Source organism: Pyxicephalus adspersus, chromosome 8 (assembly GCF_032062135.1).
Source record: "Pyxicephalus adspersus chromosome 8, UCB_Pads_2.0, whole genome shotgun sequence".
NCBI lineage: Eukaryota > Metazoa > Chordata > Amphibia > Anura > Pyxicephalidae > Pyxicephalus > Pyxicephalus adspersus.
The window spans coordinates 60,776,654-60,801,468 of NC_092865.1; the positions used below are offsets into that span (position 1 = coordinate 60,776,654).

The 24,815-nt window shown below is 37.3% G+C and overlaps 1 protein-coding gene across 1 annotated transcript in view; it reads left to right on the forward strand.

Moving 5' to 3' along the window:
* Nucleotides 1-24,815, forward strand: part of CFAP20DC (CFAP20 domain containing) — a 173,803-nt gene that overhangs the window by 132,577 nt on the left and 16,411 nt on the right. The window contains exon 15 of the mRNA XM_072421219.1: nt 10,951-11,012. Coding sequence (XP_072277320.1) covers nt 10,951-11,012 — 62 coding nt within the window. The remainder of the gene's footprint in view (nt 1-10,950; nt 11,013-24,815) is intronic.

Consider the following 24,815-nt stretch of genomic DNA (forward strand, 5'->3'; position numbering starts at 1 on the left):
TCCAAGAGCCTCCCGGGATGCCTGATGTATGTATCTTGGGAGGCTTTGCGCTCCCATTTATTCTCGATCGCCTAGGCGGTCGAGATTTAGGGGGCGGTGCTGCACCGGTGCTGCAAAAGGATGTTGCACTTAAAAAAAAGTCTACCCTTTTATGTAAAGTAAATTTTCTTTTGTTTGGGTACGCTTTAGGTACCCACTGTTTAAGTTGGCATTACTAATTTCCTGTTGTATCTACAGGACAGGGAGAGCCTCCCAATGGCAAATATAACCCTGACTGTTTTGGCACTAGATATACTTTGAATCCCCTATGTTATCTTACTGTATATTTCCAATGATGGGATTGCTTTGGCTAAATACAACACCCACCTCTTGTTCTGTATCTACACACTGCATGTGTTTGGAATGTGGGAGGACACCGGAGTCCCCAGAGGAAACCCACACAAACACGAGGAGAACCTGCAAACTCCATGCAGATAGTGTCCTGGCCAAGATTCGAACCAGTGCTGCAAAGGCCAGAGTGTTAACGTCTGAGCCACCGTAGAACCTACCCAAAAGCAAGATGCTAGTTTTAATTGAACAGATTCTTTAACAAACCCAAAATAAATTTAGACAAAGTGAAATGAATATCCATGTTTTTGGTAAAATACGATGGATGCTGCTATGCACCTCGGTGTTAGGAACACGATTATTTGTAGGTGCCTCTAAGAGCTGTGACCTTTGCATTCCTTCTCTTGTATCCGTTGGATCGTATCCCCATTAGTATTGCAGGAGCCTGTTGTATGTCAAGCATTTAATATAAAGTAAAACAGAAAGTATTCCTGTGAAAACAGCAGTGCTGTCTGTGCAGCTCAGAAATAAAACTCACAATGCTGACATCGATTTATTGAGCCTTGCCTGTAATACATTAATGCCTTTCTCATACATTAGCCAGCTGTACAGTCTAGCTAGCAAAGAAACCATAGCAGGTTAATACCTGTATGTGGTGTGCTTATTTTATAAATGTTAGCACATGCCACCTTGCAGACCTTAACGTTAAATCCAGCTGCAAATTACATAGCAACCTGCAAACTGAGAAGCTAAAATCAATTGAAAAAGAAGTTATTTAAAACCCAAGTAAGCCAACAGTTTTTGTTGCCCCACTACATTTGTAACTTGAACAACTTCATATGACACAATTTAATTATGAAATTTTACAATATAGTACAGCATTCACATTTAGAAGTCCCTGCTTATAAGTCAGACATAGAATGAAGACCATTATGTGATTGATATGGTTTATACCAAGTTTGAGTAAAGACATCTGCATTACACAATGGCAAACCTTTCAACACTTCTTATAAAAAGCCACAGCCATATGGTGATAACTGACTGTCAAGGTTTTTTGTAACATAAACCTCTTCACAGATAAGGAAGGGTGTTGAAAAATGTAAGATAAAGATGGCAGCTGTGATAGTCAAAAAATATAGAAAGCAAAACTTGCAAAAAGCAGACCTATACTCACAATTTTTACTGTACATGAAAGGGTAGACAACCATTTATTTTTTTAAGTGCAAAAAAAAAAGGTGCATCACTTCCTCTTTTTGTCTTGATCGTCGAATGGAAACGCAAAGCCACCCAGGATACCTAGGTCATGCATCCCAGGAGGCTCTTTGCTGCTCATGCCCAATCTCGGAGCCCTTTCTATAATGGGAAAAAAAATTGCTGATCTTAGGGATGCGCAGTGAGATCGGCAATATTTTTCCCCATCTACATCACCCGATCTCATGCCTGTGGAGTGCTAGATCGATTGAAGCCAGGTTGAAGAAGGATACTGGGACGACGCGGGACCCAATCGAAGAAACCTCCCAATGGATCCCCCCTTCATCAGTATTTGGTAAACACAATAACCCAGAAATAGACTTGTAATCAGGGAGAGGGAGCCTCAGAGTTTCTTGGGGTAGAGAGAGATATATTTTTTTAACCAGAAAAAATATTGCATGTTATGGCCTTAGATGTGAAATAATGTATTTATAAACACACACGCACTTACTTGCCACTTTATTAGGTTCAACAGCTTTTTAATGCAAATAAATAATCAGCCAATCACCAACTCAGCTAAAATTGGACAACAGAAGACTAGAAAATTGTTGCTTGGTCTGATATCCTAATTTCTGCTGCAACATTTGAATGGTAGGGTCAGAATTTAGCGTCAACATGAAGCATGGATCGATGCTGCCTTCAACATTCATGCTGATGATGATGGGGTATAGGTGTAGAGGATATTTTCTTGGCACACTTTGAGCCACTTTGTGCCATATGAGCATTGTTTAAATGCCACAGCCTACAGTAGTATTGTTCCTGACCACATCTATCCCTTTATGACTGCAGTGTACTCATCATCCGATGACTACTATGAGCAGGATAATGCACCATGTCACAACTGAAATCATTAAAAACTGATTTTTTGAACAAGACAATGAGTTTTATGTTCTAAAATGGCTTCCACAGTCACCAGATCTCCATCCAATGGAGCACATTTAAGATGTGGTACAATAGGAGATTTGCATCATGGATGAGCAGCCAACAAATCTACAACAACTGCATAATGCTATCATTCCAATAAAAACCTAAGTTATGAATTATAATAGTTCTGAAGGCAAGAAGGGGTCTGACCAAATACTAGCAAGGTGTATCCAATAAAGTGGCTGGTAGGAGTATGTAATCGCTGAATTATAAAAGACTAACATGGTTCCTCTTGAATTCTAGCAGAGTAGACAGAGGAAGGACTTATATGGAATTTGAAAGTGAGATGATTTAATGTAATGCTTTATGCCAAACTCCCAATCCACAAGTACGGATAAATATTTCTGTGGAAAGAGATGGCTTTTAAATTCTTGTTTTGGAAAACAAAACCAATTAGAAAAGTGAACAACTTGCATGAAACTGATTGATGAATAAAACATTTCAATACTGACAGATCTGCTGTAATATGTTGCTTTGTTTCCTCCACATGTAAACATAATATTAGTGTTTTTATAATACAGTTCCCTTAACATTCAGCGATAATAGGATTTGATAACAGCACACCAGCTGCTTTAATAATGTTCTTACATCTGTGCTTAATGTTTCTCATCAATGCACGAGACGTACTAGCTGACAGACTCAATAATGAACAATCAGGCAGCTACGTGCAGTAAATACATTGCACGTGTGAGGCAAGCCTCCTGTTACTGTCACCGCTCTCACCTTGTTCTCTGGAACGTAATACTCCGCGGAATGTGCGCAAGCAACGTCAGATTGCCATCAAACCGCATGTCTTCACAGCTTCCTCCTCACTACAGCCGCACAAATTAATTTTTTATTTTCTGGCACAGAACCTGCCTCTCAGATGTCCCGAGCCAAATCTACTGCTGGCAAATAACTTAGATTGAGGATTTGCGAGAAAACATGCAGTGTTTTCTTTTTCATTACATTTTAGCATTGTTATTGCTTTGTAAAAAAAAAATAAACACTTTGGAAGTCTAGCCTTATAGTAGAACTATAGTAAAGCTACAGGATCACCTGTACGATGGTAGTTACCTCGGGGCGGCCATCAGAAGAGGACAAGGCATACTTCTGTTCCAGGCCCCAATCAAAAGAGCTTGACTTTTGCAATGCTGAAACTTTTAGATACTGGGGAGGGTGACCCAAGAAGTTTACCTAGTATGGGGCCCAGAATTTTTTCATGGAGGCCCTTGATTGCTCATATTAGTTAGACGGGACTCCCTGTTTTCCTAAACCATTTTATAAACATTCCTTTTGATCCTGCCACTAGAATCAATAGATAAGCACCTATTTTGATTGTGTGGCAACACTCCTTCTGCTGTGAAATCACTGCATTTGTGTCACTCTTGCAGCTGCTTAGATGTTGGCTCCATTAGTATTAACTTCCTAAGTAAAATCCCAAGCAGAGTTATCATCCATTCTCTGTTCATCTTGGCAAAATACAGAAACTCACCGCCATGCTACAGAGTCAAGGAAAAGGGTATGTGTTCTAGGGTTCTAATATGCATTGTGCCCTACGGTGACAACACTACATTGATACTGTACACTAAGAAAATGTTGTTATCTGTCCTCCAAATGAGCTACTTTTTGTCACTCTGAGCCCATTTCAAAACACATCACACAGGTTTACTGTTGTCACCATAGGATAAATTTTCAAAAGCTTTGCCATATAGACAGAAAGTAGATGCAGAGTGCTGCAGGAAATTAGCCAAAAAGAGAAAGCAAAAGATTAAAAAAATAAATAAAAACATCTATTTGAAAAAAAATCTCTATTCCAAGCAAATATTCCCTTATTTTAAAAAAATCTTTGGGGACTTGAACCAATGGGCTATTGCCCCTCCATCTTGGCTAGGCCATAAAGCAGCAGTCAAGATGAATATCCTACCTCTGGCATTACACCTATTTCATACTCTCCCACTGTATATTCCTCCATCAATACTGACCTCTTTTCAGGCCAAGGTTATGAATTTTGTTTGGGGAGGAAAACAAGGTAGGGTTCAGAAACAAACTATGCTGGCTCCACGTTCTCAAGGGGGTATGGGGGTCCCTTTGTATAAACATTATTATCTGGCGGCTCAACTTACACAATTTTCGATCTCCACACTAAGGGGTAATAAACCTCAATGGGTAGAGATGGAAGAATTTGCAGTTAAATGGGGCAAAATGGCATCATTAATGTGGGTTCCAAGGAAACTTATATAGAGAAAATATTGAGATTGTCCAACCTTAACTCACTCACTAATGCTATAGGACAAGATGAAATTTAAATCAGAATTGTGCTCAGCACATACTCCTCTTGCCCCATTATGGAATAACCCAGAGTTTTCACCGGGCAATAAAAGCATTAGTTTTCAATGGTGGTACGATAAAAGTTTTGAACGTGTATACGATATGATAGATAAACGGGACATGCCCAGTTTAAAATACATTATCAGTAATAAGGGACTCCCAAATAATGAATACTTTCAATATAGGCAAATTAGATCTTTTATAAGCTCTAAAATTAGGTCAGCCCCACCCCCACTGGGTCTCACAGCTTTTGAAAGATCTTGTAAAACATTAAGGGATATAAAGGGACACATTTCAATAATTTATAGTATATTGATGTAATCTTCTAATAAACTGAATTATATGAAGTCCTGGGATAGAGATTTAGGTAGAACATACTCAAGGGAAGAGTGGAATGATATGGCTTATTCTCTCTCGAAAATATAATTGAACTCAGCATTAGTTGGGGCCAAGTCATGCTTCGTTGGTCCCTGAAAGGATAGTTCAATATTACCCCTTATCCTCACCGCTATGTTTTCGGTGCTGTGACACTATTAGCACATTATTTCATATGTGGTGGATATGTCCAGTGGCTCATACATTTTAGAGTAAGATATTTGTTATAATATCGAATATTTTAGAAAGAGAGGTGAAAGCCTCCCCAGAGACTGCACTACTCCCTGGATCACTTTAGCTAAGTCCTGGAAATAATCTACAATTAATATGAGTCAATTTTACAGTAAAATAGACTGGATCATGGTAAATGATATGACACATATCCTTCAAAATTCAATAACCCAATTTGACAAGATCTGGGATCCTTGAAAGAGATATTCTTCCATTATCATGAATATTTAAGTAAAACTGAAAATCAGTGTTGCAGTCTATGATGCCCCCCCCCCCTGTGTTTTCTTTCCCAATGTTTCTCATTGTGTTTGTCCTTACCATGTGTGGTATTGTTGTTTTTTTATATTTCCTATTTTGTTATAAAGTTTCCTTCCTGGACCGATTGTTTTATTTATTATTCTCAATATAGGTGTATATGTAATAATATTTTGGTAAAATTGATAAGGGGTTTCTTGTACTCTTTATTAAAATAAGTTAGATAAATATATGACATTTAGATTTGAATTTAAATCACAGGCAATGAAGAATGCACCAAATTTGATATTTATTGATAAAGAGAGGAAGTGTAGGGAGGTAAGGAGAATGAGGGGTAGAAACGTAGGTAAATAGGGAGACTTCACATAGAATTTATGGGTTTTATAGAGGGATTTTTATTAAAAAAGGAAGTATGAAATATATTTTTGTTCCTTTTTCTTCATTCACATAAGGAAATAGAAGTACATGTTGGTTATACTCACAAAGTTTAGGAATATAGAATATGTTAAGGAATGTGGTACTATTATTTGTCTAGTAAAATGTGTAAGTAATGTGTCATGATCCAGGATTGGTAAATCATTTATAGATTTGATTTTAAAAGATGTTTAAGTGTAAAATTGTTTGTAAAATTATGTCCTATTTCATAAAAACTTCATTACAAACTTTCATGAAAATTTTGGAATAAAAAAATTGAATTTATAATGAATGCTTTATCAACCTACATGTCGTTTAGCTTGGGTTTACATTATTTTAATGCAATGGAATTGAAAACAGCAACATTTCCATGGACAGATTTTTACTGTGTAGAGTCTTGAAGCTCTAGGACTAAATCCAGGATAACGGACAAAGATTATGTAAAATTACGCTTGCTGTTGGAACAGTCTTCATGGCGTAATTTTTATGATCCTCCTGGTTCTGGGTAGGCCTTGTTATTTTCCCTATTAGCAGACATTGACACTGTATAATTAAATACTTTAGCTTGCCAGAGATATAGTCTACTAGTTTCCTACCTGTATTTAGCTTTTTACTTTTTACAGTTCAGCAACTCATATTCCTGCAATAAACCGCCTTTTACTGCAGAATTATCATCATATCCAGCTTTATTTTGACAAGTCTTCAGCATGTAAATACATAAAGCTGCTGTTGCATCTTGTAAAATTCATTGCTACATTTTTTCTTAATAATATCATCCACAGTAGCAGTTTTCAAACAGTGGTACGAGTACCTCAGGGGGTACTTCTGACAGCTCAGGGGGTACTTGTGCTTGTTAAATGAAATTCATAAGAACAGTAAAACATTTTTAACAAATAGAAAATCACATGTATAAGACATTGAAAGGTTTTTTTTATTTGAAATATTAAAAGCAAACATGAGATTTGCCCTGTAATGGGTTTATTAAATATCAGCCACCCCAGCTGCTTATACTTGAAGCTGAATTTTAGGATAATCTAATGTTGTCTTGATTTAAGAGCCATGTGTATTTTTACTTCTCTCATGATATGCTTTTTGCATTTCGTCTAGATCTGTGCATTGATTTAGCATGATAATACTCTCCATAATAAACTAGTCACTGCCCTCTGTCCATGTGCAGGGTAGCTGGCCTTGTATCTGCCCCCTCTTGTAGTTATGTTGGCACCCTGCAGTGGGTGGACATTCTGGGTCCCTCCTACAGCTCTGCTACCTGAACAAGTTATTTGCAGTCTGGCTATAGAGTCATGCTACTTTTTATATAGTAATATCTGAGTCTGCAAAGGGTTTTGGCATGCACAAGGTAGCTTTAAATCCTTTGTGGCTATTCAGAAATATATTTCTTTTTTTATTTGTGCCTGAAGTACAGCACTTCCCTGCTGCTTCCTAAGTAAAGAATAGAAGCACTATTTAGGCTTCAGGTATCAGACGGGGTATCAAGTACAGGGCTAGGAACTTGTGAATGTGAAAGTAATTGGGTCCTAAGGCACCAAGCACTATATAGTGTTAGGGGAAGAAGTCACATGCTTCTCCAAACTTGTCAGTATTGATTAAGTCTGGTAGCCAATTGTGAGCAGCAGGGAGGCAAAGGGAACAATTTATGATACCTAAATTGATATGTGTGATAATCTTCTTACCCTTATATAACCTCTCCCCATAATACGTGCTTCATAATTGGATGTTTGACGTGAAAGTAGGTTGTCGTTCCTTGGTCCAGAATGATGAACCAGGTGATAGGTTTTAGTGTACCTACAATACATTGGTGAACATTTTAAGAAACCTGACCATCACACCTAAATGAATTTTCTGAACATCACATTTCAAAACCATGAGAATTTACATGTTGGCCGTTCTCTAAGTGGCCTCCATGTTTCTAAATTGCTTCCTGTATGCTTTGGTTTACTTGGGAATATAGTAGATATAAGGTATCCACAAATGTTTAGCTATATGGAATACTTTTAAACTGCAAACAAATAAGGCAGAAGTGTACTTTAGGTTTAGTTTAAGTGTATTAGGTAGGAATTAACTAAAGGAAATAAGGCTGCTCACTTACCAAGGTGAATTAGCAACTCCCAAGGGATAAGTGACTTAGCTTAGTAAATGCAGGAATACCCAATCACATGAAAAGAAGAAGTTTTTTTTTCCTTGAACATTATTGGACATTTAAAGCCAGCTTCATCTCATTTACTAAGCTTTGCTAAATACCCTTGTAAGGAGATATTTCATTTTGCTCTGTGTGCAGCCTATATTTCTTTTGTAAATCATCTCACTGAGTCAGTTCATGATCTCCATGCTCATTTGGAAAACATACTCTGCCTTTCAGAGTTCTTATAAGTGAGAATTCTTGGGCTTTGCTCAAATAAATCCGGCCTGATACTGTCTGTGTAAATCACTAAACAAAGAGCCGGTGGAGTCAGTGAATCAATGTAATAGCTGAGAATTCCACTCCTCTTATCTGACAAATGTAGCATTTCTATAATGGGATGGGATTTTAATGTTATTGTTTCTTTTTGTCTGGGATCTTTATTATCTGCCATGGCTACAGCCTAAAAAATGAGCCCGTGTTACTGTAAATTCGTGAAAGCCTTCGATCTGTTCATATTTCAGCCTTGCCATTTACTGTTTTAGTCAAACTAAAAAGTCATTTACGAGCTGCGCTCATATTTGTTGGGACAAGTTAGTATATCATGGCAGAAGATCCAGAGCTGTGTGGGGGCTTGTTAACGTCAATTAAATAGAGTCTGGTTTAGCAGAATGCTTCTCATTGCTAATAAGCCGTATTACTCTTACTAAGACACCTTCTCATGGACAATATACAGCAAAGCCTTTTTCGTTAGCCATGTTTCATGCACTCTGTTTAGTCAATTGCTGCTTTGGGTATTACCCAAGGGATTACTACAGTGAAACCTGAATGAGGTTAGCATATTGATTCATTTTTTATTTCACATTTCTTTTTTTAGGTTTCTCTAAACTTATATGCAGACAAAGCTGTTGAGCAAAAGTGACAGCTACAGGCAGCCTTTCTCAATCTTTTTACCTAACAGGAACCACTGAAATTGTGTTCAGTTCTCTAGAAACCCCTGCCAAAAAATGAACATATCTACAGTTCATAATAGATTAGCCGCACTGGTGGTCAGTGAGAGAAGGGTTCTCTCAAATTGGTAGTTAGTAGAAAAAATGCCCTTTTTTACTTATGGCCAGTATAGTGCCCCTTTCATTAGTAAAAAGTGGGAAAATATTTCTTACATTGGAAGTCATTAATCACTTTTATGAGAAACAAAGCAGACGATACCCTGGCCCCATTCTTCTGGTTCTGCCAGTTGGAAGTGGTACCAGATTTGTGAAGCTATCCTCAGACAGGTTGCCAGTTCATGCTCATTGCTCAAGGAGCCCCTAGGAACCTATCACAGAATCTTAGAGCAGGTGCAGACATCTCTCAGGATTGAGTATCCTGCACGGTTCACGGTGACTGGCACTATGCCTGCCTTTCGGTCAATCCCACCAGAGCTCTCCTTTCAGCATCTGCACTCTTGCCAGCTGGCTGCAATGAATAGTAGTGTACCACTCACTGAAGACCCATTCACTTTCTATGGAGCTGCCTTCCCCCAAGGCAGTGGTTGACTGGCATGGAGAAATGGTAACCATGCTTTACCTCATGGTCAGTCTGAATCTAGCCTTAGAGTTCCATGGAATCCTGGATGATAAAGGCTGGCTACAGCTGTTGGGACAAACCATATATTATATCTAAAGCCATAACCCCTGTTTTTTGCCACCTGTGTCTCCTTACAGAGATTTATCTTATTTATCTTTACTTTCAGTCCTGTAGTCTCAAAGGAGTGAGGTGATATCTTTCCAATTTAAGGACAATCTTACTATTTGAAAGTAAGTGTTCTGGTTAGAAGATGTCAACTTTATTCTTGTGGTGACTCAAAATAGGATTTACTATTTTATACATATTTTTGCCTAATTTTATCACTTTCATTCATAGTGATATAAGTAATTACTGAACTTGGCTCTGAGAGTCAGGGGTCACTTTAGGAGTTTGAGAGTCTCTAACCTATCCAGTTGTCTGACTTCTGATGACAATAGTGAATATGAGTGTATGAATATTCACTGTTCAGAAGGAAATGAGTCTCCAAAGTTAGCTATACATGGATTATTTTTGATTAGATCAGCTTTTCTACATAGAATGGAGATCATGGAATGGTCATGGTGGAATGACATAACTCCTGTTCATGTGTACATGAGTTCATTCCCAGCACCTTAATATGCCGGGATCGCACAGCTTACTGTACCTTCAATGATTTATTACAGGCAGGTATGTTTGTTTTATTTCAGATGGGACATAGCTTGTCCCTGCAATAAAGAGCTGCCTGCTCACAATTATTTGTTTTCACACTTTAGTTCTGTAGGTAAGTAAATTTTACAGTAGTGACTAAAAATGCATATTTCTTAAAATATACAGATTTTTCTCTCCTTTTACTTCAGATAAGTTTTACTTTTGCCACATAGCCAATATTAGACTTTTATAAGCACACCCAATGTGCCTTCCACTGAGTTTTGTGATGGCAATCTAGCGCACACTACAGCCCAGGGAGTGCTTAAAGTAGGAATATTCCTTTGCTCTTTGTCTCCCAGGAATTTGAGCAATTAGATCTTGAATATATTTCTATATTCTTGTACAGCGAAGACCTCAGGTCCTCACATCTATTTGTATTAAATCAGTCTCATTTCTTTCGTAGCTTTGACATCTTGTAATCATTTTTTTGGCAATTTAATTCCTGACTGCCTTTCTTCTGCCTCTTTCAGCCTGTCAATCAGGGATCTCACTATCAAACAGAGATGAATCCTCTGGCTCAATCCAACCCTCGGTAAGTAAAGCTTAAGTTTCTTTAAAAATACTCTTTACAATATACCTTTAGGTCTGAAACTGGCAAAATGCCAGGAAGAATAGAGAGAGGCAAAGGACATTTTTTGATTATCAAAAGGAATAAAGCTTTGGGGCTGGTTATATGAGATGCCGCTTACCTTGGAGCAAGTGGGCCTAATTTATTACATCTCTCCAAGATTGGAGAATATAGGAGAACCTAGAATTATTTTTTGAAACCTATCCCAGGTTTGCTAGATCACGCAGGTCACTCACAGTAGTCTATATCAGTAGTCGTCAAGCAGTGCTCCGTGGACCACTGGTGGTCAGTGAGAAAATTTTGGTGATCCACAGAAAAATGTTTGCAATTTTATGTTTAATATTCAAAAAAAATGTTTTTTTTCTGAATGACAATTTTCACCTTTATATTGCACTAAACTCACAAACTGTACTAGAGACAGAAAAACAAGAGAGGCGCTGAGTGACGTCAGTGTAGTGTTAAGTTGTATGAGGTAATCATTGCCGAGCCGTACGCTTCAGTATTGTTTCCACCATTACAACAGTCACCCCGCTCCGCGAACATCGATTCTCATCTGATAGTTTTATTTTATTTGTTTATTTCTCAGATTTTTTTTTAGGTAAGTATGACCTTAGCTGTGTATTTTATGTAACTGTTATATTTAATGGCATCAAATAGTTCAACTTTATTAACTATCATTTCTTGTTTGGTCTTAGATTGGAATGAAGTAAACCCATAATGAGTGAGAAAAAGCAAACAAATATTCTGCATTTCTTTAGTAATACCAAAGATTATACAACTAATGATAATAGTAACAATAGTAATACTTCACTTAACCATGAGCTGATCAATGAATCAGAGCCTCCACCGTCCTTGTCAGGCATCATTAGGAAGATCATTATTTTACAAATGTATTTATTTTTTTTTAAAAATTCATTTTATTGGCCTGCAGGATTTAAAATTATTAATTTAGTGGTCCATGAGGTTCGAAAAAGTTGATGACTGCTGGTCAATATTCAACATCTTTAAAAAGGGTAAAAGGTATTGTGAGACATTCAGTATATGAGACATTTTTCTGATATTTGTAAATCTTTAGTGTCTCTGCCTAAGGGGGGTCTAGATTTTTTTTAAAGAAAGAATGCAGACTCAGACTTGGTTGTAGTTCTAAACTTTTTAATTCAACTTTGTAGATTACATTGCTCTTCTAGGGGCTCCTACGATTTTTCACCTAGCAGCTGCTGGGTGGGTCTCACAACATCAAATAAAACACATGTGGCCACAACACATGCCCCTCTGCATACAGAAGCACAATAACTTCTAGGCATGGGCTCAGAATGTAACGCCCCACCTTAGGCATATAACCTGTGTGCAGAACACCTGATCCTCCTGTTTTTAAAGTCTGGTCCAACCCACAGGTCAAACAAGCTCACCATGTGTATACCATCTCACAAAAGCTGGAAGCTACAGATTCTAAAATCTGGGCAATCTTTGGGCAATGTTTTCGCTTGGTAAAGTCACCAGATCACAGAATATATATTTACCATTCTATTTCCAGGGGACCCTTTTAGGATGGATCTTTAGAATTCTTGAATGAAAATGTCCATGTATTTTAGAGATGTACTCAATAAGCTTTCTTTTTTACTTAGACCTACTCCTAAAAAAAACTTTAAAAGAGAGAAGGGTATGTGGTCAAAGTTGATATACGCTAACAATGGGGGCCTACTGTCTATAAAGAGGCTCTGCTATACCTATTTAACATTACATATGAGCCTGTTCACTGTATTAACTTCGAGTAATACTAGTAAACAAACCTATAAATTTGAAATCACGAGATGCAAAAACTATTTTTGTGCTCTTCAGTGGAGGAATAAAACTGAGTTTCAAACTTTCTAAAGAATTTACTAGGTTTGACAGAGCTTTCTTCTTTATTATAATTAGACTTTACAGGGCTGATGACCAAATTATAACTCAGAATCCCTGCACGATGACCCACTGCCTTATCCTAGCTCATAAATTATTCTTTTGCTCCCTGTTCTGCAGAATGCTTGGCTCTGGCTGTGACCCTGATTTATAATAGATTAAAGGAAATCAATTTATTTTTATGTTGAATATTTAGTTTACCTACAATGTTTAATGTCACATTTTCTTCAAAGGATGCTTCAAAACACGTCCATCCTGTCCTGCTTCATCATTAGGTGTGCTGCCTGGGGGAGCATGGTGCAATTTTAAATATATTTAATTAGAAGCATTTACAGACAGTGATAAATATCTACTTATTGTTAATAAAACATGATATTTATTAGCGGCAAATTTTAGTGGCAAACTAAATATAATAAATATATTTTATTTAGTTTGTCTCTAAAATACATCACCAGAAATATATTATATCTTCATATCATCTATACTCTTTTGCAAACCCCATTTTTGGGGCATTCCAAAATTTTCAGAATTTTTGAAAATATTTTTTATCTTCAAATCTGACCAACTTCAAAGCTTGTAAATTTAGAGCATGTATTTTCTTTACTTCAATCTGATTTAGCTCTCTAATTCAAGTCCATAGGAAATCTAAACTTCTAGAAACGGATCCACTGTAGATCAGAAAATGCTCAACCACAGGTTAAACACATATCAATGAATTTTGAATCATTAGCCACAAGCCCGGCATGTTTCATAGTTTCCTGCCCTATAGGCAATGTGTTGAACCCACAACACATTGAGGGTTCCCTCTTGAAGAGATCAGACCCCGCTACTACCCAACACTTCTGGGTTAGTCCCTATGCCAGCCAGTGGCTAATCAAGAGAGAGTGGAGAATCAAGAGAGTTTCAATGCACCAATCACTGCAGAGGGAGATAAAACACTTCTTTCACAGCGTATTGTTGTTGTAAATTTTACACTCTTATAGGGTAGCTTTAAACCAGTGATTTATACTTGTTTGTTAAGTAAATAATACGGGCCTTATTCCCTACAAACCAGGCTTATAACCAAAAGCTCATCAATTTCTGATGAAGAGGAAGATCAGTTTTTTTGACTGTGTGACATTCCTCTTCAGCAAAAATAGCAAAAATGCAGATCAGCATTTCTAATTTCAAATTTCATTTCACAGGTGCATTTGACCTGCTGGTAACCTTCCTCTAACCCGCTTCAAGTGGCATTTATATTCTTAAAGATTGGTGCTCTTTTGCTCTCCCTCAGTTTCAGCTGTGCCATACACGAGACTACAAGACACCCATACCAAGTGAAATCTAGGAATTGAAACTTTCCATTCAAAAAAAAAATATATTTAATGATGTATCAATACAGAGCAGCATTACTTTGTGTCTTTTTTTTTTGTGTCACTTTGCAAGAGATAATTTACTCAACTTATTTTATGTGATAAAAATTCACTTTGCAATTCTTGTATGCAGAGAAATCTAAATAAAATAAAATAAAAACCAAAACAAACAAGATTTTTCCTTGCACGTGATTGGATGGTTGAAGTCAGCAATGCTTCATCTTATTTATTAATCTACGTGAATTGTCCCGTGCAATAGGACAATTCATTTTGCTAAGTAAACAACACATGTTCCTTTAGTAAATCAACTCCAATTTCGCCTCAACATAAAAAAATAATATAAATGGTAAGGAGATGAAGATATAAGACAATGGTGTCACGGGTCCTTGGCAAATTGAATACAACTAAGCTTAAAGGGGCCCCAAGTGTTGTTGTGGCATTTTTCCAGTACCAATAGGGAATATACTAAAAATGAAGTCACTATTTTCAGTCACATTAGGAATAAAGAATGGCTTTGACTATGTGGATTGTGTTCTCTCCTCCTACTCCTGTTGCTTTTAGGATGATTGGCATAGTGTTTGTTCATTGGATCCTGTGCATGGAAGTCATTTTCTGCTGCCATTGTGCGGCACATTTTCAGGCATTGTAGACTTGATTGTGCTTCCTCCATGTATTATCACAAGAGGGATATACTGTATAACAAGGTCAACACCCCCAGAGTTCTTGCTCTTTGTTTATCATTCCAGATGGCTCAACAACACGAAGTACAATGTGAATAACATTCAAAGTATTCTCTTTTTAAATCTACATAAACATTCACATAATGGAAACAAATATTTCACTTATTCCAGATAACATTACATTTCTGTGAAACATCCTCATAGTTTTTACTTTCATGTATAAAACTAGAAATAAAGTATATGTAAATACATTCTGGCAGAATAGGCACTGGTTTTACTCTGTCCATCTCCTTGCCATTTGTGTTTCGTTTGAGGGTTTTCCCTCCACTTTCTGTAGACACAACATAGAAGTGAGAAGAAATCTCACCTATATGACCGAAATCCGCTTATAGACAGCTCTCAGTGAAGATGGCATCCCTTTGAAAAACTGATCCTCCATCTTGTTCTAGTTTGTAAAATTGTTGGCTTACTTCCAAGGAACACCTATCTTTTTGTGCACGCTATCACAACACTTGTGAATGTGAATCCATCCTTAAGGCACGGTCCAGATCAGTATTGTCAATCACACACCTATACTAACTTTGTGGTCCTAATTTAAATAAGATTTATCTTGTCTTGCAGGACTCCCCAGCGTATAAATAGGTTTAAATCTAATACTGCTTTTACTTTTACCCATATCCCTTGCAACAGTGACCAATTTATACACCGTACAGTGCTTGACAAAGGTTGTGTCTTCCCCCTCCACAGCTCAGCTTATATGATGTATTAAAAGACCTGGAGCTCACCCAACTGAGCTATGAAAATGTATAGTGAACCTGACCACACAGATTCACCTGTATGTAAAACACACCTGCTAAAAGAAGCCTGCATTTACATCTCTGTCCAGCAGCTCATTCCTCATTCTCCTGGTTGCTGCAGGTATTCTCAGTAATGTAGTTTCTACCAATGGCTCATACATCAAGGAATACAGAAACCAGAGTGTAAAGTGGAGGAGGCAGCAAACAGAGCTATGAAATGGCAGCAGGTATATTTTATATACAGGTGACCTTTTGTTGACAGGGTACTTTAAGGATAAGATGCTGTAATACACACAGAAATAAATTAAACTCCTGCACATGTGACTACCATGGAGACAATAGTTAAAACTGTGTTTTTGAAGCTAATTCAGAGTATTTTTTTTCTCCTTGACAAGATAATTTCCAGCAGAGGAGGTGAGCTCATTTTTGCAGGGTTTTAGCCTTGGACAGGGAGTTAAGGAACCAGATCATGATAACTGTCTATGACCCTACATAACCTTTATCTTCCAAAGTGGTAATGATCGTTGCATGTTGCCAGTTATTGAATATTTTATTTAATCATCATTTCCTAACAGTTGTGTTTATTCCCTTTTCTCCTAAGATCCTGGTAAAACAAGAGCAATAGACCGAAAAACTTCTATTTCAGGCCCTGTTCTCAGCCGCTTAATGATCTCAATTATCTATATTTGTGCCTCGCAGGCATCAGGTTATTTTGCACTTTAACCCTACTAATCTCCAGGTTTTTTTTATGGCAAACAATGTCTCGTGTAGAAACGTAATTTCTTTTTAAATTAATTAAAATACACCATGCTGGTCGGCAAAGTGCTAAGATGAAGACAGAATTCACTTTCTCTTGTTAAAAAATTTGGCCCTTGGACAAAAGCAATTGGCATAAAATAGCTGTGGCCTAAACTTGAATAACTTGGTTTTATCAATATTCTTAATACAGCTCTTGCAAAGACACAAAGTGATTTTGTGAGTTTTGGGCAAGTCATACAAAAAAAAAAAACAATAATGGAATTAGACATTTACCCTAAATGTGCCTAAAATAGCTTAAGAATAATTCCTAAATGGACACTGAAACGTCAAACCATTACAAATGACTCAAGGGATATCAACTCCTACATATGGGCTTCATCTTGTATAAGAGCAGTGTGTGACATAACAAGGTAGAATGCATGGAATTGTGTGCAGAACCAATGATGCGTGATTACCAGAATAAAAGGTTTGTCAAGGACAATTAGTCTCTTGGTGCGTTTTATCTCTGTAACTTAAGTCTAATCAGAATAGCAATGCACAACCCTACATATCCTCCACCATGAACCTTGTATAACACTGTTAAAGCACCATGGTTGCCACCATGTTGAATTCTCCTTCAAAAGGTCTGTTTACTGTTTATTAGCAACCCAGTTGAATTAGGTCCCTGTAGCTGGGAGGTTTCACATAGGCCTATTGCACATCAACCTAAGTGATTGTAGACGAGGGGGACCCTTGTACTGTAAAGGTTAATATGTGAATGTAATTTGATGACTGCCCAAAGCCTGCCCACAGATTCCCTGTAAAATAAATTTGTCATTAGGTCATCCCACATAAAATATTGTTTACCGTATTTTTCGCCGTATAAGACGCTCCGGAATATGAGACGCACCCAATTTTAAAGGAGGAAAATCTAGAAAAAAAGTTTCTGAAAGATTATTCCCCTTCTGATCACTCATGTGCCATTCATACCTATAGGACGCACTAACTTTTCCCCCTAAGTTTTGGGGGAAGAAAAAGTGCGTCTTATATGGCAAAAAATACGGTACATGGATTATTACCACTAGTGTTGGTGTTTGAATTGGGGTTGTCCTTATATTCGACCCGAATATGGCTGTTCGAATTCGGATAGACCTGACCCGAAAAACACAGGATTCAACTTTGCAAATTTGTGTGTAAAAAAATGTGTTAATAAAAAAGAGGCTTTAGTGTTAAAGTAATTTATTAAATGTGTGTGATTTGTGTAACTAACTTTTATTTTTTTACAGCTGTGAGAATCCTCCTGTCAGTGTGGGATCCCCAGGCACTAGAAGTTAAATGAGGACAACTCTCCCCATTCATCACCTCTAGTGCTCTGTGATTGGCTGAGGAAAGGTAAACCCTGATGACAGCTCAAGTGTCATCAGGATTTTCCGTTCCTCAGCTAATCACAAAGCGCTAGAGGTAAATAAATGGGGAGACTTGTCCTCATTTAGCCTCTAGTGCCTGGGAAACCTGTGGGACTCCTGTGTTCTTGGATAAAAAATCCCTATCCAAGAACACATACTATAGTTTCGCTAGGGCTGCAAGAGCAATCAGGGGAGCAGAGCTGTCAGCTCTGTTCCCGATTGCTCTTGCAGTTCTACACAGTCCCAAAAAATAACCCGAATTTTCCCCTCTTTGACTTTAATGGTTTTCGAAGTTCGATCACCCGAACAATATCCCCCTATTCGATCGAATAGATGTCGAATCGAAAAGTGAGAAATTCGACCAACACTAATTACAACTAGGTAGGCAGGAAATCCACACAGTTAGCAAATACTAACTTTTCCCCTAAAGAGCTTTTACCACCCACCATCCCCACAATGCTTTATAGGCTTCTCTCACAAGGCATTTTCTCAAAATCTTCTCCCATGAATCTGTTATCTAAGGGGCCAATAAACTGGCCCATTGCTGGCTAGGATGCACTCTCTGTAGAATTATAATATGTTGCATGCACAGTGTAAAGTTTTCGACCACTTGTATAATATAAGGAGCTGTAGTGATGCACTGAATGATTACATTGAACATGTAGATAAAATTCTTCACAAGCGTACCATGTGATTTGCATAGAATTTATCATGTCAGCATTATAGTCATCACACATCAGTTGTTTCAGTGACAACGCAGGACCCCATTATCAAGCCAGAATAACTCTTCAAGAGCCTGTCTATGACTCCTTTACACCTTTAACTATGCTTTCATCATTTGCTATTGGTGAACAGTATGATACTCGCTATAATTTTTCTTTATTACTAACTACAGAAATACAGTTGCCATCTTGCTTGTCTGGACAATATCACAAATTGCTCTTGCTCTTCATTTCTGTAATTTCCAATCTATATTCCACTATCCTCACTAGATTTTAAATTAGTTAGGAGGATCTTGTCAGTTGTTTTTTTTCATGGCCACCACTGGTCTAGCTGTTACTGTTTCATTGGGCCTCCAGGGACCTGAAAGTAGTGTTGTGCAGTTGGATTTGCTTGACTGTTAGATACGGGTTAATACATTTAAAATGGACATTCATTTATGCATTATTTTTATTATATATATTTATTTTTAATAAATGCATAAAATGTATAGGATTGTACATTATCCACCAGAGGCAGGGAAGATCATCTCGAATGACTCTGCCCAAAGCTATAGTCAGACTGCCAATGGTTCTTTAAGAAAGTAAGTAAGTCATGGAGCAACTGTCAAGGTTCAGATGCTGAACATGTAATTAGCCACAATGGAAACTCGCTTTTTCCTCTTTTTACCGTCTTCATTTTTTTTTTCTTCAAATCTCCCTTGGAATTAAAGAAAAATTTAACTGAAAAAAAATCACACTTACCTTTAATTCAGCTTATCCATCAATCTGCAAAGGAAGCGCCAGGCGCCACTATCTTCTTCCTTCTTCTGGCTACGTCACCTGATCTTGCACTGCCCAGGTGTGAGATCTCAAGAGGCTCTGCACCCCCATTTAGTCTTGATTCCTGCAGCGATCAGGGCAAAATGGAAGGGGCTTCACCTTTTTTTTCTTTTTGAAGAGTTGTCTATTCTTTTATCTAAAGTAAAAATCTTAGTTTAGGTCCGCTTTAAACCTCCCTACCTCCCAACCCTCTAATGTAATTTTTCTTCTCTTTCTATTCTTTGCTCTCTTTGATCTTAACAACAGAAGCAGGTTCTTATTTTATCTCCTACTTTTTATCACATCCTAACACATATCGAATGTCCCTTATTTATTTTACCTTTTGTACTCTATGCAAACACTTTTTAATGCCTTACCAGATCCACAGTTCCAACAGCTCCCTGCATTACCAAGGTTCCCCTACATAAAGCCATTTTTTCCACTGATATGTTTACTAGTCAAGTGCATACTTACTAAAAGCTGTACCTTTGGTGTTCAATATACTCTGCTTGTTAACCTTGTAAATGTCACTTTTACCCTCACTAGAGAGCCTTGTTAAAAAAATCAAACTACCATACAAAAAAAGATAGATTTTTAATGGAAAGTGGATATTGCTATTTACATTCTGCAAAGTGTTTCATTCTACAGCCTGCATTTTGTGGGTTATTTATAAAAGAATGTCAAGGTATGGAGCTTGTGGTATCTCATTGGTTTCCTTCACCTTATCATAGGAGAGAGGACTCCATAAGTCAAAAGACTGTTTTTTTTAATTATTTCCACCAAGTATTTTTTGATCATGTTGTTGTGCTTTATAAATGTGCAATATTTTTTAATTATTTATTATTTTAGGAATTCTATTTTCACAATATTACTCTATATAAGTACCATATGTCTTTTTTACATCTAATATCACAGATCCTTTTTTTTCACATTGAAAACATTGGCTGGTTGGTATTTGATAGATAAAGCTAATACTATACTGTTTTTTTAAGTCTGCTTTGTATTTCCCAACCTGTTGCAAATGTTCAGATAGCCTAATGAGTGTACGCCCTAATATTCTGCAGAGCTGTGATTACAGGTGAACAGCGAGACGATGAAAAACTCAATGTTCTATCATTTCTTTGCACAATTTATTGGCTTAGTCAATCGACTAGTTCACACATAAATCAAACGGAGCTAATGGGTTTAATATGTGTTGTTAAATTAGGCAGGAAAGTCTTCCTTGCCTCCTTTATTAAATTTATCAGGAAAAGTGGAAACTTACAAGAAATTACCATAGTGCTGAGCTAGCCAACTAATAAAAATTTTTACATATTGCATGTAAAATCTACCACCCAGTCAACATCATGTTTGAAATGTCTTTGCGTCATCATCTTTCTATATATTATAAATTCGATAGACTAGAAAGATAAAAATAATCAAAATGAACACTATGGGACCTAATTTAAAAATCAGCAACCTATCTGAATTTCCCAGATGTGATGCTGTTCACTATTTTAGGGAGTGGAAATCAGTTGCTCTATTCAAGCGAATGGAGCTTATGGTTGCCACTTTAGAGGTATTACGGTTTCTCTACTTTTCATTTATTAGAAACCTGAATTCAAGGGAACAACACCTATTCCTGCTTCTATAATATGGCCCTATCCAAGGTGCAACCAGGTTTATATTATATTTGGAAACACCCAGATTCTGTGATGTCATACTAATGTGTTCTGGCATAACTCATTATTGAATTATTAACCCGACTTTTCCAGTTATTTTTGTTTTGTAAAATGTTCTGTCATTAAAAAGGTATAATTCACTTAGACAGGTTTGGTGGAGGGAGTGTGGTGTGTAAAAAAAAAAAACATTAGAACCACCGCACTGTTCACCATTACTAAAGTAAAGCTATTAGTGCTAGTGCAGACAGGAATGTGAAAATGCATTGAACATATATTGCATATAGTCATGCTAATAAACTGATTTATCATTATTATTATTATTATTATTATCATATTTAAAAAAGAGAAGACAACTATTGTTATAGAGCAGTGTTTCTCAACCTGGGGTTCCTTCAGAGGAACCACATTGACCACCAATGTAAGAAGGCAGGGTCCTCTCCTCCTGTGTCACTGTCTGTATTTGTCTGTCATTTGCAACCCCTATTTAATGAACAGTGCTGTGTAATATGTTGGCGCTATATAAATCCTGCTTATTAATAATATTAGTATTAATAAGAGGCATTCTTCTTCTCATTGACCACAATGCTAATGGGGTCCTTCCCCATGTTAAATAGGTCATGAAAAGCTGCTATGGAGTGTGCCAGGTCTCTAAGAGCACTGAATAAATTTTATCTACCCTTGATAAGTTAATGTACATGGAGAAAATAAAAGTAATAAACAGAATAAATAAATATAAAACTAAAAGAATAAGAGAAGAAGCAATAGAAAGGAACCATTACCTCTCTCTGAGGCCGTATGCTGGCTATCATTTTTAGTAATGGTTTTAATTGTATATATGATGCACAGTACTCACGCACAGTACACAGTTCTCTTGCTCTGTATGCTGGGTGAAATTTGTAGTATTTGTGTATGGACACTCCACAGTCATTACCACTCTCTGGTTTTGTATGCTGGGTGTAATTCTAATATATATATATTTTCTGTAATGTAAATACACTGCACAGTATCATACAGTATATCTTGTGCCATATGCTGGGTGTAATTTTAGTTCCTATTCTGTGTGAATGGTGCTGCTACAGTATTTTTTCGGTATTTTGGTTATAACTATATTTCTTTTTTACCATAAACATTTTATTAAAGCCACAACCACCCCTTGGCCGTAGCCAATAACATTTCTGTAGGTGTCACACTCCTAGGCTAACAACTATCTTCTATACTTGCAGAGGTTAAGCTGGTAATAAAGATGGCTGAAAAAAAGCAAAGGCATCCGAAAGCCTAACATGCTAGTAGCAGAAGAAAATGTATTCCTGGGAATCAGTGAAAGCCCTGGTTGGAGATTAAATTCTTCTCAATAGGGAAATATGTTTTCTTCATTAACAATAAAAAAATGCCTTGCAGTAGGCAGCTTCTGACATCACAGCTTTCAATCTGTAAAGTTATTTTACTCAGACTTTAACATGTATATTGCTTATGAGAAACCCCTGAGACCAGATCGTCCCTTTTCTGTTTGTATTTTGGAATCCATTAAGAGGTTGGGTTGGTGCTCAACTCCCACCCTCGTTCTTCAAGAAAGAAAGCAGCCAGTAAACATGTTTACTTTCTTTTATACACAGTTTCTGGCACCCACTCAGACCTGGGGGTTCCACAGTAAATAAAAGAACATAAGTGCTATGATTACACACTCCTACTTCACATTGTTTGCCTGCAGCACAAACCATCTCCAGAATTGTGTGGCAGGTAGCTCGGTCAGGTCAGTGTGTGTCTATTCTTTTCCAGCTAGGTATAATTGCTGCTTCTCATCTGACTTGCCAATTATTTGCTGCTCCTTAAAAAAACGTGTGCGCACCATTCAAATAGAAGAACTAGGCAACACAACACACAAAAACATTACAACAAAGCATCACCCACGTATGAAGCATTCAGTGACATTTCATGTAATTAACTTAAGATGAGACAAAAAGACTACGATGGGAAGAACAACATTTCTGTATTTGTTTTCTTTTCTCGAGGCTTTAGAAAGTGTTTTGGTTTACCAAAATGTTTTAAAGGAGTAGTCCTCCCAAAATTAGCATTCAGGGTGCTGGAACTTAGAATGCCATACCGTCTTCTTTTATCCAGAGACTCCATCCCTGGAATTCAATATAACAGGGTTATTGTGGCTTTCAAAAAGAAGAGATTCTGCCTTAATGACATCCACAGGTTGGTGAGCTAGGGAACTCTGGAAGAGACTCTGTGACATGTGGGTTGAGAGCTGGAATGTACCTTCGTGGCTCCTACATTTACTGCCCATTGGGAAGCTGTGGGAAGGGGTGACCAGTTCTGGACAAGGTACCTATGGAACCCTTAAGGTATTGTTAGGGGTTCCATAGATGTGTTCAATTGATGTGACTTCTCCTCCAATGGTGTCTGCATAGCTGCAGTTCCATTGCCACTCCACTTTGACACCCACTGACCTCTGATTAGTTCTTATTAGCAGGGGGTTCTGCAAAACCTAAAAAATATATCAAGGTTGAGAGGTTGTTCTGGACAGTAACCAGGAAATGTCAAAATGTATATACAGTATAAGATATTTGGATTTAGTGCAATGGTGGTGCTCCAGAAAACATTAAGGATATCAATATAGTTCTGAAGCCTCTTTTGTCTCATCATTTTATTGATATGTTTATTTTAAAGTAGAATTTTATTCTAAGAATGTCTAGGTAGCTGAAAAAGAATTTTCTATTAGGGGCAACATTTTTTGCATCATCTGCATTTTTCAGGCATATTTAATCCTTTCACACCAGCATGCTCTGAGTTAATATTCTATACTATTAAACTTCCTCAAGCAGAGCTTGGAACAGTCATTTGTCTTGGCCACTAGTTCTGTGACAGCTCTGTGTCTAACAGCAGCTCTGTCAGATAGAGCATTTGGGAGCTAATTAGCATATTATATCATAGTGATCCCATTGCTTGCAAACATGCCAGTACTATATTGTCATTGCTTTGCAAACAAGAGGGGCTCTTTATTAGAAGCAATGAACAGGCTTTGGGGAATTAAAGCTAAATTCTGAGTTAGGGTAAACCCCATGTAGTGGGAACGCCCCCTTGAATACCTAAATCCTCATGTAATCTAGCTGGAAGCACCATACTTACCTTCTTCTCCACTTCTCAATGGTCCAGGTATGTGGGTGGTCCCTCAACATCCTCACATACAATTCAGAAAAGCTGGTTCTATGTGCTAAAAGAGATAGAAATGGTTAAAGGCAGTGAATCTGCTATAGGAGTTGGATATTTCAAGAGTGAGCCATAGGGGGTGGACCCCTTTACAAATCCCTGTTCCCACATTTGTGCTCCTTACAGCCCCTTTGAAAAAGTTCTTGTACCACATTGGATATCTTTATATTTTTTATAATAGATTGGCAGTAAAACAACAAAAGAAACATAATAGATATATAAATTAATTAGAAATTTAGAATAATTCATTAAAGAAATAAGAAAAAATTGTTAAGAAGGAGTGGTCGAGTTCTATCCTTTCTACCTTCCTCTGCAGTTTCCAATGCTTATTATTGGGGATCACATGGTCTCCAACACTTCTAACCTCTCCGTTTGGTAGGGTTACCTATTTGGGAACCAACATGGAGCTGGTGCTGTGTTACTTTTACCATAGGGAAGAGGCTGAAAAAGATATTTTTATGTGTTTTTTGGGGTGAAACTTTGGATCGGAGTTTTTAATAC